This window comes from Pseudopipra pipra, chromosome 4, assembly GCF_036250125.1.
Source record: "Pseudopipra pipra isolate bDixPip1 chromosome 4, bDixPip1.hap1, whole genome shotgun sequence".
NCBI lineage: Eukaryota > Metazoa > Chordata > Aves > Passeriformes > Pipridae > Pseudopipra > Pseudopipra pipra.
In genome coordinates, this window is record NC_087552.1 from 2302696 (window position 1) to 2320054 (window position 17359).

Consider the following 17359-nt stretch of genomic DNA (forward strand, 5'->3'; position numbering starts at 1 on the left):
CTCCAGCCCACACGGGGCCAACACTTCCTCACCCTGGACATCCCGAGGGGAGTATTTTTGCTAGAGAGCACAGCAACCCCCCTGTCCTTGCAAAATGCCTCACTGCAAAAAAGGAATCATTTCTCCTGGACACTTCTCCCACAGTCAAGGTCTTTTCAAACTGCTGTCGTGCCACCAAACCTACTCCGGGTCCCTCCCAGCTTCTGCCTGTCCTTGCATTTAAAGGCACGGGCATATTCTATCTTCCAACAGCAAACCCAGCTCCTCCCTGGCAGTATAAGCCCTGCTCTTACCTGGACAGACTCCCGGGCTCGGCACAGCTGTGGCTCATGGAGCAGCTTCCCAAGGCCCTTCTCTCTCCCAGCAGGAAGCACAACTCGCCTCCACTCCCCAGCACCAGGGGAAACCACGAGCCAGGCTGCAAACTGACACAGAACAACCAAAAAGCATTAACGCAGCACCAAGAAACTACGGGAGACCAGGCGCTTTCCCCGCCGTGCCGCACATCCCTCCGGGAGAGGCCCCGGCCCGGGTACAGCCGAGCTCCCGGCACGGCCCGGGGGCGGCCGCTCCAGCCCCCCCGGCCGGAGCCGCAGCCGGGAAGGTCTCTGCGCACACACGGCCCTGCCGGGCACGGACACCTGGGATCACGGCGGGGCAGCACGGACACGGACACGGACACGGACACGGACACGGACACGGACACGGACACGGACACGGACACGGACACGGACACGGACACGGACACGGCACTCCCCGGCTCCTCCCGACCCGCACACCCCAAAGCCTCCCCCGGCCCCGCCGCGCTCGGTAAAAGGGCTGCGGGCGGGGCCGGGCGGGGCCGGGCCGGGGCGGTCCCTGCGCGGCACCTGCGGGGCGGGGGGAGCGGGGCGGGGCTGCGGCACCAACGGGCTCGGTGGCGCCTCTGGCGGAACCCGCCCGGTACTGCAGGAACAGCCCTCGGGGCGCGCCGGGACCGCAGTTCCGCGCGGCCCCGCCCCACTGTCTCTGGGAGATCTCGGTTTCTGCACATCTTCTTGTGGCATGTTGAACTCAGAGATGAGCTGATAAAGGCAGTGACACTGTTCTGTCGTCACGGAGCTTCTGAGGACTTCAAACTCCTTACTTGTAAGTCCTAAAATCTGTACACTGCTTTTGAATGGATGAGACCACATCGGTCTCTTTGGGGGAACCTCCAGTCAGATGCTGACCAAAATAATAGCTCCCGAGCATGGTTTTCCCTCGCCGAGTGCTCCTGAATTCAGAGTTCAAGTGCCCCAAAGAATGGAGTCAGCCTCTTCTCCACCTTTGCTGAGAACAGACGGGGTGCCTGGTCTTTAATCCCGCAGCCAAGGTTGTTTTCCTCGTTGTGTCAAAGCCAGCCTGGCTCGTGGCACAGTTCTAACACAGCAGTGCCAACGCAGAGCGTTACAGACCAGATACTGCCCAGCCTCTGGCTGGGCCACTGGCTTTGTGCTGGGCACCCCCACGGCTCGGGAACACACTGCTCCGAACACACCCTCTGACCAACAGCTGCCTGTGATTACAAAACTTCCACTGCCTAAACCCCTTCCCCTCAGAAGGACTACGGTGCTATTGCTGTCATGGTCACAACAATAATAATAAACTCAGCTTATAGAAATTTCCCAGTCATTTCTCTGTGGAACAGGCACAAAGGTCACAGCAGCCCCTGTGCCTTTCTTTCCATGGAGTGGGTGCCTGCTTTGGACTCTCCCGCTACAGCTGCACTAGGAAGCGATGCTGGGTCACGGCTCCTTTTCGGTGGTTTTTCCGCACTGTCAAACTCTACGTGTGGTTCAGGTGCACAATTCAGGGTGACTCCCCACAGCGCTGTCCCAGACGGCCCCGGGATGGCACCGGGATGGCCCCGGGATCCCCCCGGGATCCCCCCGGAACCCCCATACTCGCAGCGCCGCCCGCGCCCCCGCCCCGCCTGGCGCCGTCTGGCGGACACAGCCGGTACTGCAGGGCCCATTGCACAGCTCGCCGAGTTTGTAATTATTTATTTTCTCCTTTTGGGCATAAAGCAGCGAGAACAGGACACTGTCATCTCCTACGCTGGCAGGATTCGGTGCCAGGCTGAAGCTCTCCATCAGTGCTGAGCGCTGGGAGCCAGCTGCACAAATGCACGTGCCTCCGTGGCAGCTCGCTGCTGGAGAAACCGTGATTTTCCTGGTCTTTGATCCCAGTTCTCCTTCCCTCTGCAGACACGTGCAGCATCTGGAGCAGATTTTCACCACTATCAATTAAAACTTCATATCTGGGGGGAGGGGGAGGGGGATAAACCAGGGGTTCTGCCTTTAAAACCACCTCTGCCTTCAGCCCAAGGATCTGGTCTGAGGGGGCACAACTGCTCTTGAGGGGAGTGCACAGTGCATGGGGAGGCTGAGCAGATTTGGGGCCCGGGGCTCACCACAGCAGCTGGGTTTCCATCTCTCCATACCTCTGTATTTGCTTCCCTCTCATCAGTTCCCCAGGCAGGACCAGTGAGGATCATTTCAGCTGCATCTTCTCCTCTTCCCAGGCTTGGCTTTGGACCCTAGAAGATGACAGCATGTTGTGTTTTCGTTTTTCAAGGGACAAAGGGAAAGCTTCACTCTAAGGAGACCCCAAAGAGCTCTACAACACTCCCAGCAGATGTTTGGGATGAGGCTGCATCCCCCAAGCTGGAGACCCCAACCCAGCAGGGGCAGGAATGGAACCTGATGTGCACACCTGACTGAGGCACACTCCAGAGCTGAGCTTCCCAGGATAACAGCTGACATTTCCCAGCAGCATCGGACGCTGCCGACTGGGGTGAGGAAGGGTGTTCCTCGATGCTCCCCACACGGAAGGAGACCTGGAGATATGGCCCAGCACTGGGGTGGAGGGCTGGCTGCTCTCATCCCAGCACACCACCAGTCGTCCCAGTTATCCAGTGCCACATACAGCACCTATTGCCCCTTCCAGTGCCAGCCCCAGGCTCTCCCAAAAACCCTCAGACACACGTGGGTGTGACACCCAGACATCCATCATTCCGGGTGTGACACTCAGACATCAGTCATTCCAGGTGGGAGTCACCCTGGCCCAGCACCAGTGCCACAAGGTCATGGCAGAGCAGGGCACCCATCAGGCCGCCACCACCTCACAGAGCTGCTGTCCCCGCCCCGGGTAGGTTTGGTGTGCTGGCATCCAAAAAAAGTGCGTCTCCTTCCTCAATAAATGATCCTGACCACACATGGTGGGATTCGTGCAATGCTTTCCCTGGCACGACTCCTCTTACTGTTGTGCCCACCATCCATCACGGATACCGATGTCCCACAGCCACACATCCCTGTTTTCCCGAGTTAATGATTAAAACCCGTTGGATTTCAGAGGCGCTGCACCCAGACCCCGACAGGCAGGCCAAGGATGCTCGCCCTCTGGGATTAATCATTCTCCTGGCTGTTGACACTGTATCCATATAAACGCTGGGATGGGATTCCCAGTGCCTCTTCCCGGCAGGAGGAGGGAAGCCAGCTCCAACATGAGGGCAGCTCTGGCCCTGCTGCTGCTCTTGGCCACCACACGTGCAATACACCGAGGTAAGGAGCGGGGTTTGCTGTCCTCTGGGATGAGGGGTATGGGGCTGAGGTCCTCAGTTCCGGTGGTTTTTGGTGGCCTCCCCTCTCTCCAGCCCATTCCCAAACCGCTGTGCAGGATCAGAGAGGAAAGGGAAGCACTGGGGTGATGGTTTGGTACCTAGGATGCTCCTTTGGGGTGGTGCTGGAGGAGATGGGAGGGGGAGAGGCTGGGCTGGGGTGGGAGGAGGAGCAGACAGAGCCACAGGGATCAGCTCCTTCCCTTCCCAAGAGAACATGGGATTTCCTGACCCCCATTCACAAGCAGCATTTCCCTGTAAAATTCACCCCTCAATGGAAACGATGCTCTGTGCTGTCCTTTGCTCCCTTCTCAGCTCCACAGGGAATCTGTTGTATTTTTTATTTGCCAAAAACCCCCCTAAAACTTACTTCTCCCACACGGCTTTATGGAAGTGAACGGAAATGCAACGAGTCGGGACCAACAGACGCTGCTGCTGTGAGGAAAGGGACCTGCCTTTTCCACAGCTTCCCCTTTCTGGCAAACTCCCCCTCACCCTTCCCTCCCCTTCCCACCGGCGCGATGTGACCCTCAGTGTCACAGCCCATGACCTCTGGGTTTTGTGGGGGTCACCCTGCTCCCCACTGTAATCCCAGGAAACGCTGGTATCAGTGTTTACCCTGCTGGTGCCAAAGTCTGACCCGTGGGTCTGTAGCACAGATCGATTGGGTTTTTCCAGGGATGAGAGCACTGCTGGGATGCCTTCACTGCTGGCTGCTCTGTGGGGCTAGCCCTGGAGCTCCCAGCCCTTGTGCTTTCCATGCCCTGCCACAAAAACCAACCCCACATATTCCAAACTCAAAAATGGCCGTATGTTTTGCCTGTAGCTCCCTCAGTTCCAGGGAGGATTTTCTCCTTGCCCTTTTCCTCGGCTGCAGAGCCAAAGCAGCAGCCTGGATACCAGGGATGCTTCTCCCAGACCGGCTGTGCCAACATGTCCCCAGGAACCACCACATCCTGCTTGGGAAAAGAAGCAAGAGAGGGACAACATAAACAATCCTCAAGAGAATAAAGCACTGTCTTCCATGGATAGTGGAGCATCCCTCACTCCCTGCTCACAATTCCCCCTTTTCCTGCACTTACAGGTAAAGCTTATGTCCGGGAGAAAGTCTGCCAGGAGTACAGGATGCTGGGGAAGGAGAACTTCCGAACCCTGTAGGTAACTCCTGCTGTCAGTGCCCTGCCAGGACACTCAGCACCTGAGCCAAGAACAAAAACCATTAAATAAAAATAATCTTGGAAGCTGGATTCGCTGCCTGCAAACAGGCCATTGCTCTTAGCAGGAGAAGAGTTTACTTCATTTCTGAGCTCCTCAAAGCCAATTAGGTGCCTAAATAACTAGGAATTCTAACAGAGCTGACACATAATCCCCTGCAAGGGTCAACCTCCAGCCTGGAACCTATTCCAGTTCTTCCCTGGCTGTTTTCCAAGGAATACACTGCTATTTCTCACAGCGCCACAGCAGATGGTTTTAAACCCTCTTTGGGCAGAATGATGCTGCGACACGAGTTCTGCTTTCAGAGAGAGGAACCTGCCACCGTCTCACCTTGTCCTTGCTCCCTTCTCCCAGGACCATCATCGCCAACAGCCGGAAATACTCCAACGGCACCTTCGAGGAGATCGGCCACCTCGTCCGGGAAATCGTGTCCCTGGCTGAGACCTGCTGTGCCGACGGCGCAGACCCCTCCTGCTACGATGCCGGGGTGAGGCATCGCCGAAAGCGGGTGATGGACCCCACAGCAGGGCTGGGATGAGACGGTATGTGGTGTGTGGCCATAACCCCTCGTCCCTCCCGCAGTCCTCGGCCCTGTCGGTCAAGTCCTGCAGCGCGGACTCGCCGTTCCCGGCGCATCCCGGCACGGCCGAGTGCTGCACCCACGAGGGGCTGGAGCGCAAGCTGTGCCTGGCGGCCCTGAGGCATCCACCCCAGCCACTGCCCCGCTACCTCCAGCCCTCGGACCAGGAGCTCTGCCAGGCCTTCAGGAAGGACCCCAGGGAATTTGCAGACAGGTAAGCCCGGGCGGGGAAGGCGCCTGGTTGAGCCCAGGTGGGTGGTGGCACCAGCTGGTGCCATGATCCAGCAGCTCGGGGTGGTACCTGGAGAGGGCTCCCATCCCTGGAGAACCCTAATCCCTCCAAACCCTACATGTCCTGCTCCCAATCTCGCAATCCCGGTGTGCTGGGTCTCCTCATCCCGCCCCTGCCGCAGGTATCTGTACGAGTACGCCAGCAGCTACAGCCAGGCGCCTCTGCCTGTGCTCCTGGGCTCCACCAGGACCTTCCTCTCCATGGTCTCCACCTGCTGCATCTCCTCTGCACCCACCGTCTGCTTCCTGAAGGAGGTGAGACCTCTCAGACCACCGGGCTTGTCCCCATCCTCGCTTCCTGGGAAGCCAGGTGAACCCTGTGCTGATGGCCTGGGAAGAGGAGGACATATCCCTCTTCTTTTTGTGGCAGAAACTGCAAAGAAAAACCCTCTCCCTCCTCACCTTGACATCAAACCGGGCTTGCTCCCGCTTCTCGGCGTACGGGAAGGACAAAGTCACCTTCAGGTACGGGGGAAATGGCCTTTTCCTTCAGGAACAAGTGCTGGGCTGGGAGCATGTTCCCATTTCCCACTGTGGATCCCGTTTGAGGGCAGCGTTCACCAAGACAAGCTTTAACTCCTGTGTAAATCCCTGACGATGCTCCACGCCCAGCACAGGCACAGAGTGAGCCCTGTGCTCCCCATCACCTCCCTCCCACACCCCTGCTCGGAGCTGTTACCTGGAAGGGGGATCCAAGCCCCCTGAGCCCCCACACACACCCTGTACCCCCCAGCTACCTGGCCTCCCTGGCTCAGAAGGTGCCCGCTGCTTCCTTCGAGGACCTTTCCCCCCTGGCCGAAGGCGCTGCCGAGGTGTTTTCCCAGTGCTGCGACTCGGTGGCTGAGGACTGCATGCAGAAGAAGGTAGGGGGGGAGCCCAAAACCCACCCCAAAACCACCTCCCGAGTCCCAGGAGGGGCCCAGAGGACACACCCCATCACGGCAGGGGGTCCACACGCCCTTTCTGTGCTCCCCTCTCCGCAGCTCTCGGAGCACACGGCCAAAGCCTGCGCCACGCTGTCGGCCCAGGACCGGCGCTTTGCCGACTGCTGCAGGGGGAAAAACCTGATGGAAAACTATTTCTGCATCCTGGCCTTGCCCCCTGCACCCGCTCCCAAACTCCCAGAGGCACTGGAGCCGACCAACAAGGAGCTCTGTGGCAAGGAGGGGGATCTCCAGACCACCAGGCAAGTGCTACCCAGGTTACAATCATGGAGTGACTGAAACCATTTAGGTTGGACAAGGCCCCTAAGGTCATTGAGTCCAACCTTTTCCTGACCCTTCCTTCTCCCCTTGGTTATGTGGTTTGGTAATTATGGGGTTAATCCTCAATTCCCTCAGAGGCACCACCCCCAGGGGCTGCACAAAGGTGCCAAAAGCAGCCCCCATCCCATTCTGAGCAGCAGCCGTAATAAAAACCCACGTGGCCCCTCGTTCCAGGTCCCTGTTTGAGCTGGCACGGAGGCACCCCAGCCTCCCTGACGCCGTCCTTGCCAAGCTCTATGACGCCTCGGAGAAAATCAGGGAGGAATGCTGCTCAGCCAAGGACCCCTCCGCCTGCCTGGACAGCAAAGTGAGTGGTGGAGGGGTCTCTGGGTGCTCTCCCTGCTCCCTCTCATCCCTGCATCCCCCGAGATCCCTGCAGGGGCTTTTCCCAGCCTGGTGACACCCGCCCTGTGCTCGCAGCGCCAGCAGATGGGAGCAGAGCTGCCCCCCGTCCTGGAAAGGGCCAGCCAGCTCTGCGGGCAGTACAACGAGCTCTATTTCCTTGACTTCAAGAAGAGGTAAGCCTTTTCTGCACCCCCCCTCCCAAAAAACCCACCTGCGTCAGGGGATGCAATCAAAATTCGTCCGAGAGGTTGAGGATGCACAAACGGAGCTGGTGGGTTTGAGCCTAAATAGCAGCAAAATAGCGGGAAGCAAATAACACATAACACCCCCCCCCCCCCCGCCATCCACGGGTGCATCCCCCCTCCCCAAATGCTGTATGGGTACGGAATGCTGCCGGATTCCCACTAACACCCCGTCCCCTGCGCCGCAGGCTGCGGGAAAGCCTGACACAGACGTTTCCCGAGGCCAGCGCGGAGCTGCTGGAACAGATGTTGGAGCAGCGAGCCTCCTTCGCCTCCACCTGCTGCACCCCGGACGCGCCCCCGCTCCTTTGTGCTTCCAAGGTACAGCCAAGGACCCTCCCTACAGCCGGGGTGGTGCCAGACTCCACACCCGGGGCTGCCCCTCTGCTCTTCCCCCCTTTTCCAGGTGAGCTCGGAGCTGGGAGAGGTGTGCAAGCAGGAGTCCTGCCTCCTGGGATAGGGGCCCCGAGGGAGCAGCTGGTGGGCGTCCGGTGCCGACAGCAGGGATCGCTTCTCCAGGCACTCACGGATGGAGCGGGATCGCGAGGCAAAGCTCGGTGGACACGCGGGAATGTGGCACGTCGGAAGGGAGCTGGGCTGGAGGATGCCCAGCAGACAGAAGGTGCCACCAAGCCCACGGTTCCCCACCCACCCACCAGCAACACCACCCTTGTATTCCTGCAGCCAAAATAAAGATGAAAACAGTCTCCTCGCCGCTGCTGGAAAGGCTTTCTGCACCCCCGGGGCGGTGGGAAGGGCTGGGAACGGGCACGGCTGCTCCCATTTCTGCAGGCAGGAAGAGGTCCCAGCTCTAGTCCTGGGAGCTAATGCTCTAAAAAATTAGGCAAAACCGGCAAAACCACTCATTTCGAAATATTAATTTCCAATTATTCACATCTATTGATAATAATATTCTCTTTCTTTCCAGTTAATTAGTTGGGGTTTATCCTGTTCTGTTGGGTGAGTGACCCACATGTCATTCATGTCACTTATCAAATCCTCCTGCCTCCCCTGGTACATCAGTGTGGATGAGATTCCATTTCACATCCCTCTGCTCCCATTGAAGCGTTTTAATCTCTGTCACAAGGTGTCAGTGACCACCCAGAGCTTCCACTCCCTTCCAGCCTCAGTTTGCATCCTTCAAATTCATGATGCACACACCAAGGACTGCCTCAATTACAGTGACCTCCCGGGATTCCAAGAAAAGCTGGAGAAATGCCCTTAAGCCAGCCAAGGACACCTCTGCACGTGACACCATCACCACTTATGGGGGGGAAAACCACCCAAAAATACTCAACTGCCATTCAAAACAAAACAACACAAACCACAACAACTCTCTGAGTAAAACCAGCAGACTCTGGGAAAGCCTGGGCTGCTCCCGGCTGATGCCAGCCAGCATTGATTCCCAAGGGATTCCCTCCAGCCCTTGCCAGCCTGGGCATAAATCACTTGGCTTTTCCACTCTCAGTTGCAGTGGGGCTTTCTGTTTGTTTTTTGTATTAATTTCGTTTACCAGGTCTCCTTCCTCCTGTCCTCAGCACCTGTATTTTTATCCCACCAGCTCTCTAACCCTTATCCCACCAGCTCTCTAACCCTTTCCCAAAGATGTGAAGGAAGCAGCAAAATCCCTGATTTTGTTTTTTGGGTTTTTTGTTGTTGTTGTTTGGTTGGTTGGTTTTTTTTTAAATCCCCATTCTTGTTGCTCAGTGCAACCCTTCCCATCCAGTCTTTCTGCTCTCCACCAAAATATCAGGGTACAGCAGGAATTTAGCAGCAATGCAGGAATTCCAGGGTGGGAGCAGCATCCCTACAACCTTCCAACCAGGGAATGCAGGCCTGTGATGGGAAAAGGAATTACTTGAGGCACTGAAAACCCAGCGCTGAATAAAATGGCTCCAACATTTACCTGGCCAGTGCCCCACAAAAGCATTAAAAAAAAAAAAAAGATTTAAAGTATTAGTTTTATCCACCTCTGAGACTTGCAGGCCTGCTTGCTTTCCCAGTGCCTGCTTTTCCCAGCTCCTTAAGGCCAGCAGCACCCCAGCCATCAAAATCAACCCCCCAAAACCAGATAGGAAACAGACTCTACCTCCTTTTAATTTTATTTTTCTTCTGGACTGCGTACAGCACATTCCCAAAAGGAGCAGCGAGTGTACTCCTCACAGCTGGAAGCCCCATAGCCAGGCCCAGCAGAGCCTGGAGATAAAGAGCCATTTGGGGGGGGGGGAACCAGCTCCCAGGTGATGCTGGTGCCACTCAGCTCAGAGCCAGGGCTTCCAGCAGCTTTGTGGAACCCATAATCCGTTTCCCCAGGGGAAAATCGTGGAACCTGGTGAAGTAGGTGCCCAAAACAATGTCCCTTGGCACCTCAGGGCCGTGCTCCTTGACTGGGCACTGGGATGAGCCTTCCCCACACTTTGGCACAGCCACTTGGCATTGCTTGGGCCACCAACACCTCCAGAGGGACTGGCACCGCGGGGGGGGTCACCACTCCCTGTGTCCAGCCAGGTAGAGGTCACTGCCTGGGGCTGCAGGAATCCCATGGCACGATTTGAGCTGAAAAAGCAAGTTTTCAGTTACAGGAGGGGTTTGCACAGCCCCAGAGTCACCCCCAGGCCCCCAAAACTGCACCTAAAAACTGCCAGCTCTGGCCCCTGGGCATTTGCCTGCAAGGATGATGCTGGGCAGTGATGAAGGGCTGAACCCCAGTGCAAACCAGTTCCCCCAGTAGTAGCTCCCACACTCACCAGATCGAACTTTTCCCCATCTCTGCCAGAGCCAGCACCAGGCTGGAGAGGTCTGTCCTGCTGGGAGCCACTCTGGGAGAGACCTGGGCAGAGGCCTCTGCTGGCAGAACGGTTCCTGGTGGCAGGAAGGGTCACCAGCTCCCCTGGGAGACCCCCAGCCCTGCTGGTTCCCAGTCTCCCAGTACTGGGTGGGAGACACAGCGCGGGTGGAGCCCTCACGGCCAGTCACCAGGTCACGGTTCACAAGGGAGATGATCCCGTGGTGGGAATTGGGAACTGCCAAGGATCCCCAGCTCTGCCAGGTCCCCATGTCCCCAGTCCAGGGTGGGAGATAACAGGGACTCCCAGCTCCACTGACTGAGATGTCACTGCTGCCCCCCAGGAGGGGACCCCAGAGAGTCGATGCCGAAACCCACCGTGAGAGTCACGGGGACTCATGGAGGGGGTCCCACACCGAGGGGAGAGAAGCAAACCATCACCTGTGGCCGCCTGGGCACGGTCCAGATCGTAGCCGGGCACCAGAGCCCGCGACGTGGGGAGAAGGGAGCGAACGGCCCCGGTTATCCCTGTTCTCACCTGTTTTCCCCCACTTTTTCCCGGTTTCCCTCGCCCGGTCACTCCCCGGGACGCCGAGGCCATCCCGGGCTGCAGTGGGACCGGGAGCCGCTCGGCAGGAGCCCCGGGGAACCGGGAGCCCTCGGTCCGGAGCGCTCCGGGGACGCTGAACTCGGCCCGGCCCCTGCGGGGAGACGCGGCCGCGACAGCACCGGGAGCAGCTCCAGCGCGGCCCCCGGGCCGCCCAGAACAGGACCGTGAGCCCGACAGAGCCCCTGGGAGCCGGGACGGGGCCCGTGATGGGACAGGACCTTCTGTGTCCCCCCCCTTCCTGCCCGGAGCTCGTCCCGCTCCCGGAGCAGCAGCCCCGCGCCTGCCCCGCCCGGCGCAGTGTCGCCGTCTGGCGGACACGGAGCGGCAGCGCAGCCCCGCGCCGGCCCCGGCCCCGCCGCCCGCCAAAGGACACCGGCGACACGCGGACACCTTTCCGACACCCCTTTTATTCAAGCCCGCCCGTGCGGTTTTAGCCTTCGCCCATCGAGCCAGCCGGTGCTGCCGCCCGGGACCCGCCCGCAGGTACCGGGAGCTCCTGCGGAGAGAGCGGAGCCCGTGGGGTCTCGGCACCGGCCCCGGTGCGGGGGGGGGGTCCGGTCACACCGACTCAGTCGCCGCCCGGCCCTGTGCACCTTCATGCGATGCCCGTCTCCCGCACGTCCTCGCTTCGGGAAGGTGAGTCCTTGTTCAGAGTCTCCATCTCTTCTGCCTTTCTCTTCCTACGCTGCCTCCGACAGTGGCTTTTCGGGGTGGGAAAATAATTAAAAAAAAAAAAAAATAAAGAGGCAGAATGAGACGTGGCAGCCATGCTGCTCCATGTTCCTCTGCTTTCACACTGCAAAGGCTCCAGGTGGGATCTCATCCAGTTTTCAGCCCCAAAGGAATGTCCCAGGCACTTCCCTGCACCTGCAGAGCCATATCCCACCTGGCAGGGGCAGCCCAAATTCGGCCTGCCTGGAGCCAGCAGAACTGGGTAGGATTTGCTCCCAGTCTAGAACTTCCTCTTCCCTCTCCTCTTTCCCTTCCCTCTCTCTTTCCCTTCTCTCTTATTTTCCTTCTCTCTTTCCCTTTTTCTTTCCCATCCCTCCTTCCCTTCTCTCCTTCCTTTTTCCCTTTTTCCCTTCCGTTTTTCTTCCTCTTCTGTCTTTCTTTCCTTTCCCTCTTTCTTTCCCTTCCCTCTTTCCCTTCCCTCCTCTCCTTCCCTCTTCCCTTCCCTCTTTCCCTCCCCTCCCTGCCCCCTGACGTACTGACTGCAGAGGCAGATGCCGACGACGAGGATGATGAGGGTGACGATGGCGGCGATCAGGGAGATGATGACGATCTGGCCCTGGTCCCCTCGCAGGTAGAACAGATCCACCCTCTCGCAGCGAGCCCCGGTGTAGCCTCGCTCGCACCTGCCCCGCGGCACAAGGGAGGCAGAAGAGGAGGGGTCCCAAAAACAGCCGTGGTGCCCGTGCCCCCCTCATCCCGCTCTCCCAGGGAGGACGGGCACGGCATCCCACCCCTTGCCAGTCACCAGCAGTGACTTACACACAGGCCGGCGCCTGTTCGGCCACGAGGAAGCGGCACCTCCCCTTGACACAGTAGTGCTTGTACTCCTCCGGGCACCGGGAGAAGTGGCCCTGCCGCCGCAGCTGCGTCCCGTTCCCTGGGGGTGGCAAGGACAAAGAATTCCCCCAGAGGGGTTACGGCTCCGCCCAGAAGCAGCGGCGTCCCAGGTCCAAGCCTGGCCAGCTGCAAACAGCAGCCGCGTGGCCTTGGCTTCCCAGCTCCGTGGAGGCTGCGCGGCTCTGCCAGACAAAACACCTGCTCCTGTGCCATCCCAGCCCGCTCCCCTGCACCGCCCAGCTCTCATACAACGCCTCCGGCTCCCCCGAGCATCCTCACACCTCCACCTTACCTGTGCACCCCTTGGCCGTGTCGCAGGTGAGCCCCTCCGTGCCATGCCCGGCGGTGACGTTGGCGTCGGCGCCCACGCAGCTGAAGAATGCCAAGCCTGGAAAGCAGCGGAGATGGCTCGGAGAGGGAGCCTGGCCAGAGCCCCGGCATCCCTGCCACAGCCCCACCACAACCACAGGGTGGGGACCGGCAACGGGCTCTGCAGCTGCGCCCACGGCCCCCCTTCCCTGGCAGCATCAGCTTTTCCCCAGGGCGAGGAGAAGGGAAAGCCGGTCCCCGCCTGTCACCTCCACCCGCCAACGCCCCAGCACGGGAGTCCGGGAGCCGGAGGGGCGGGTTTTGGGGCACACAGCCCTGCCTGCAGGCAGCCAGCTGCTCCTCTGCCCTGGGAGGATGCAGGGATGGATCCCCAGATCGCAGATTGGTTTCAGTCTGAACAGACTGTAAAGCACATCTTTTTCCAACTCCCCAGCCATAGGCAGGGACACCTCTCACTGTCCCAGGTTGCTCCAAGCCCCGTCCAACCTGGCCTTGGACACTTCCAGGGATGGAGCAGCCCCAGCTTCTCTGGGCAACCTGTGCCAGGGCCTCACCGTCTTCACCGGGAAGGATTTCTCCCTGATATCCGATCTAAACCTGCCCTCTGTCAGTGTGAAGCCATTCCCCGTGTCCTGTGACTCCAAGCCCTTGTGACAAGTCCCTCTCTAGCTCCCTGGGAGCCCCTTTAGGCGCTGGAAGGTGCTCTAGGGTCTCCCTGGAGCGCAGCACGAACTGAGCCAGGAAAGAGGCCACCTTGGTCACCGTGGCCACGGGGCGAAACTGAGAGGCGGCTGAGCCCCGGCGCGTCACGGCGGCGGTAACCGGATCGCTGGCATACCAGCACTGACTCAGCACGGCCCCGCTCCCAGCCCGGCCCTCCCCAGGGATTCACCCCGCCGCGGTGGCACCCAGGGCAGCGGGGACAGGTCCTGCCTGACGGAGCAGGGTGCTGGGCGGCTCCCGCGAGGGTGACACGCCGAGGCGGGGGGTGTTCCCATCCCGAGTGGGTGCACGTCGAGGCCTCCCAGAGAGAGTGGAGAGCTTGCGCGGCCAAATCCTGGCAGCCTCGTCTCCTGGTACCTGTTTTCTCACCCGGCCCTTCGGCACCCTGGAAACAGTGGTGGAGGCTGCCCAGCCAAGCCTCCGGAGTCCCCCCCGTCCCACGGCAGGGACATTCCCGGCACACACGTCCCTCCTGGCTATATATAGCCACTGCCGCGCTAATGACGCGCTCTGGGTAACAGAGCTCCAAAAGAGCCCGGCGGGGAGGAGATGGAGCCCACCGGCCCCTCCGGCCCAGCGGCAGGGTGGGAGCTGCCTGGCGGGAGCCAGGGATGAGCCACGGGGCGGCTTCCCCCCGGGAAGCAGCTGCTGGCGGCGTGGGCAGTGCAGGGAGGGAGGCTGACTTCACTCCCGGTGACCGAGTTCACAACTCGGCATGGAAAGATCCCCACCAAGATGAGATCCCCACCCTTATTGCAACCAGATGCGGAGCTCTGGCATCCTCCGGGCTGGCAGCCCCTTGGCAGGACTGCCCTGGGGCAGCGCCAGCTCCGGAGGGAGGGGGGCTGTGCCCTCCTGCACCCGGATCGCAGCACCCTGGAGCTGCGGGTGCAAACACCCTCATCTCTTTGATGCACAGAGAACCCGGCTCCACTATCTAAGGCTGCACTCCCTTCTGAACAGCCAAAGATAACCCAGGAAAGTATCCCAAACACCGGATTAGTTTGCTGTAACACCCCCACGCTCCGCCGGGAAAGTCCAAACTGCAGGAGAGCAACCACCCAGGGCATTGTCTTGGTCTGATGGGGCACCCCAGCCCCAAAACAGGTCGGCCACCCTTGGTTTCCTCCTGCCAGCACAGGTTTGGCAGGTTCTGCCAAGTGCCGTCACCAGCCCTGCCGAAAGGCCAAACCCAACCTGTTCCCAGCGGAGAGGAAAGCTCCCTCGAAATTCCAGTGCTGGTACTCTCTGCCAGGGGGACATCAGCTGCCCAGCCCTACCTGTGGTTATCTCCTGCTGGCCCTGAGCAGGCTGCTGCCTGCAGCTTCCTGCTTCCCAAACACTCAGGGAACTAACATGGGAATGCTCACACACCTGCTGAATGGGTACTGCTTCCCCCCCGGCATCCCCCCTCCCCAGTGCTGCCAAAGATGGCAGAGGGTATTTATGCACCCATGAGCACTGTCCCATCAACAGGTGGGAAAAGCATCCCACTCCTGCTCCAGGATCCAGCCAGGATACCCTGGCCCCAAAGGATTCGGGGATTCGGATCCAAGGGGAGCACTGGAACAGAATGCTGGGGAATTCCAGGATGAGACCTGGGGACACATGGGAGAGCCCCGGGACGGGACTGAGTAAACACCAGGCTGGGCGTGGGGGAAGGACTGGAATGGGATTGTCCAGGGGGACACAGGGAGTCACTGGGATGGGACTGGAGAAAACATCAGGGTGACAGGGTGAACACTGGGATGGGACAGTGTCAGCATCGGGATGGGGTGGGACAGCGGGGGATACAGGAGTGCAGCAGAATGAGACCGGGAGAGCAACAGAGTGGGATGGGGAAGCACCAGGCAAGGGGGAGCACCGGAATGAGACTAGGAGGCAGGTGTAGGATCACCAGGGACCGGGAGGCAGCGGGATGGGACAGAGGCAGCACGGGGACCGGAGACAGGACGGGGCCGGGACAAGAGGGTGACACCGGGCTGGGACAGTGGGGGTGGCACCGGGCCGGGGCGGGGGGCACCGGGTCGGGACAGGAGGGAACACCCTCTGTCGGTATCTGGGTATCCCGGGACCGAGACAGTGGCGGGACAGGGGACCCCCGTGCTTACCGGAGGCGAGGGCCAGGCAGAGCAGCAGGGTACCGGGGCCGCCGCCCGGGGCCGGGGCCGCCGCCACCGCCTCCATACGCGCCGCCGCCGCCTGCCCGGTGCCCGGTGCCCGGCGGCTGCGGCGGGGCGGGACGGGGGCGGCCGCTTCGGCACCGCCGCCCTCCTCCTCCTCCTCCTCCTCCGCCTCCTCCTCTTCCAGCTGCGCGGCTCCCACCCCGCCGGAGCCATCCCTTGGCGGTCCGGCGGTGCCCCCCCGGCACGTCCCCTCCCGTGTGTCCCACCCACGCGTGTCCCACCGACGCACGTCCCACCTCGCACCAGCCACGCCTGGCCCCGTCCTGCCGGGAGGCGTCAAGCAGATGCCTCACCCCAGCATCCCTGGGGATTTGGGCAGCGAGGCGGACCCCTATCCTGCCATCCCGGGTTCCAAGAGGGACTCCGGGGCTCCCCTCCCCGGAGGGACGGAGGGTGTGCACCCAGGCCCAGCCTCACGTCCCCAGAGCCATTTATCCCCGGCCAGCTTGTTATGAAAAGGGAGATTTATTCATAGCAGGCAGCTATAAAACACCCTCCCAAAGGCCTTGGCAGGGGATGACGGCAGCTCCCAATCATCCTGCGAGGGGCTGTGCCTTGGCACGAGCCCTCTGCACGCTGGCCTTGGGGTGGTTTTTTGCCTCAGGGTGTGTGGGAAGATGTTTTCTGGCCCCCTGAGTGAAGTCTCGATGAACAGGGATGAAGGTGTCCCCCCCGGGATGCTGGCAGGTCCCCTCCTGGCATCTAGGGATGCTCGGTAGGGATGTGGCGCCACGGGCTGGTGCTGTCCTGGCCCCAAGCAAAGTAAAAGAGCTTTGTCCGGCGAAGAGGGGCTCGGGCAGGGAGGAGAGGCGGAGCTGCTCCCTGCTCCCGGTCGTCACAGGCGCGAACGAAGGTGGAAATGAAAGACTGGAAAGAACGGGTGACCTCAAACCGCAAGCTGGCAGCTATTAATGCAAGTGCTGGCAGCCACCCAGCCATGCCATTTGGCTGCTGGCCAGGGGGTGAGCGAGCTCCCTCAGCCCTGCTCAGCCAAAAAATCCTGCCGCAAGCTCCGGCACGCCGGTATCGCCCACCCCTCAGCTCGTGGCCACCCTGGCTCCCTGCCAGCTGCTCCCCAAAAGCGGCCAGGGGGTGATGAACCACCAGAGAAGCGTTGCAAAGCTCCTGTGGGGACTTAGGCAAGACTGGTGAAACCGGCAGCTGGCACCTGGATGTGGCACGGGGCCACTCAAGAGGAGCTGACTTCATCCCGGTGGGGCGGGCACAGGCAGGGAGCAGGCAGGAAAAAATCCTTGTGCCCACCAAAAGGAAACAGTCTCCCTTCAGCATCCTCCGTATCTGGATAAAACTGGGAAGGAAAAGCATTTTAAAGTGATTTGAAAAGAACTGGAGCCCCAAGGCAGGTATCACCAGAGGCAACAGTAGCAATGGGAAATGGCTGGCAGAAGGTATCCCCAGAAAAAGATATGCCCAGAAAGGGATATCTCACTGGCCATGTGTCCTCTGCTCTACTGAGGTGACCAGACGGAGGTGACCAGCAGATGGCAGCTGGAGCCCAAGCCTGGTGACCATCAGGGATGTTCCAGGCCTCCCACTGCCCAGCCCTTGGCACCCCAA

General features: G+C 60.2%; 2 protein-coding genes across 3 annotated transcripts; one reads left to right on the plus strand and one right to left on the minus strand.

Annotated features, from left to right (window-relative positions):
* Positions 1–3429: 3429 nt before the first annotated feature.
* Positions 3430–8285, plus strand: GC (GC vitamin D binding protein). The gene is made up of 12 exons (XM_064651394.1): positions 3430–3584; positions 4725–4794; positions 5210–5342; positions 5438–5649; positions 5849–5981; positions 6097–6191; positions 6460–6589; positions 6710–6912; positions 7166–7298; positions 7412–7509; positions 7767–7899; positions 7985–8285. Exons 1-12 carry the CDS (start codon positions 3476–3478, stop codon positions 8036–8038), a joined length of 1503 nt encoding a protein of 500 aa, XP_064507464.1. The 5' UTR covers positions 3430–3475; the 3' UTR covers positions 8039–8285.
* Positions 8286–11360: 3075 nt separating this feature from the next.
* BTC (betacellulin) lies at positions 11361–15843 on the minus strand. 2 transcript variants are annotated; one of them, XM_064653901.1, is made up of 6 exons: positions 15707–15843; positions 12835–12930; positions 12465–12582; positions 12182–12328; positions 11567–11674; positions 11361–11469 (listed from the first exon to the last, which is right to left on the minus strand). In XM_064653901.1, exons 1-5 carry the CDS (start codon positions 15780–15782, stop codon positions 11569–11571), a joined length of 543 nt encoding a protein of 180 aa, XP_064509971.1. In that variant the 5' UTR covers positions 15783–15843; the 3' UTR covers positions 11361–11469; positions 11567–11568. The 2 variants fall into 2 exon arrangements, with proteins under 2 accessions (XP_064509971.1, XP_064509970.1); XM_064653900.1 differs by having other exon boundaries at positions 11361–11674; positions 15707–15842.
* Between the last annotated feature and the right edge of the window lie 1516 nt (positions 15844–17359).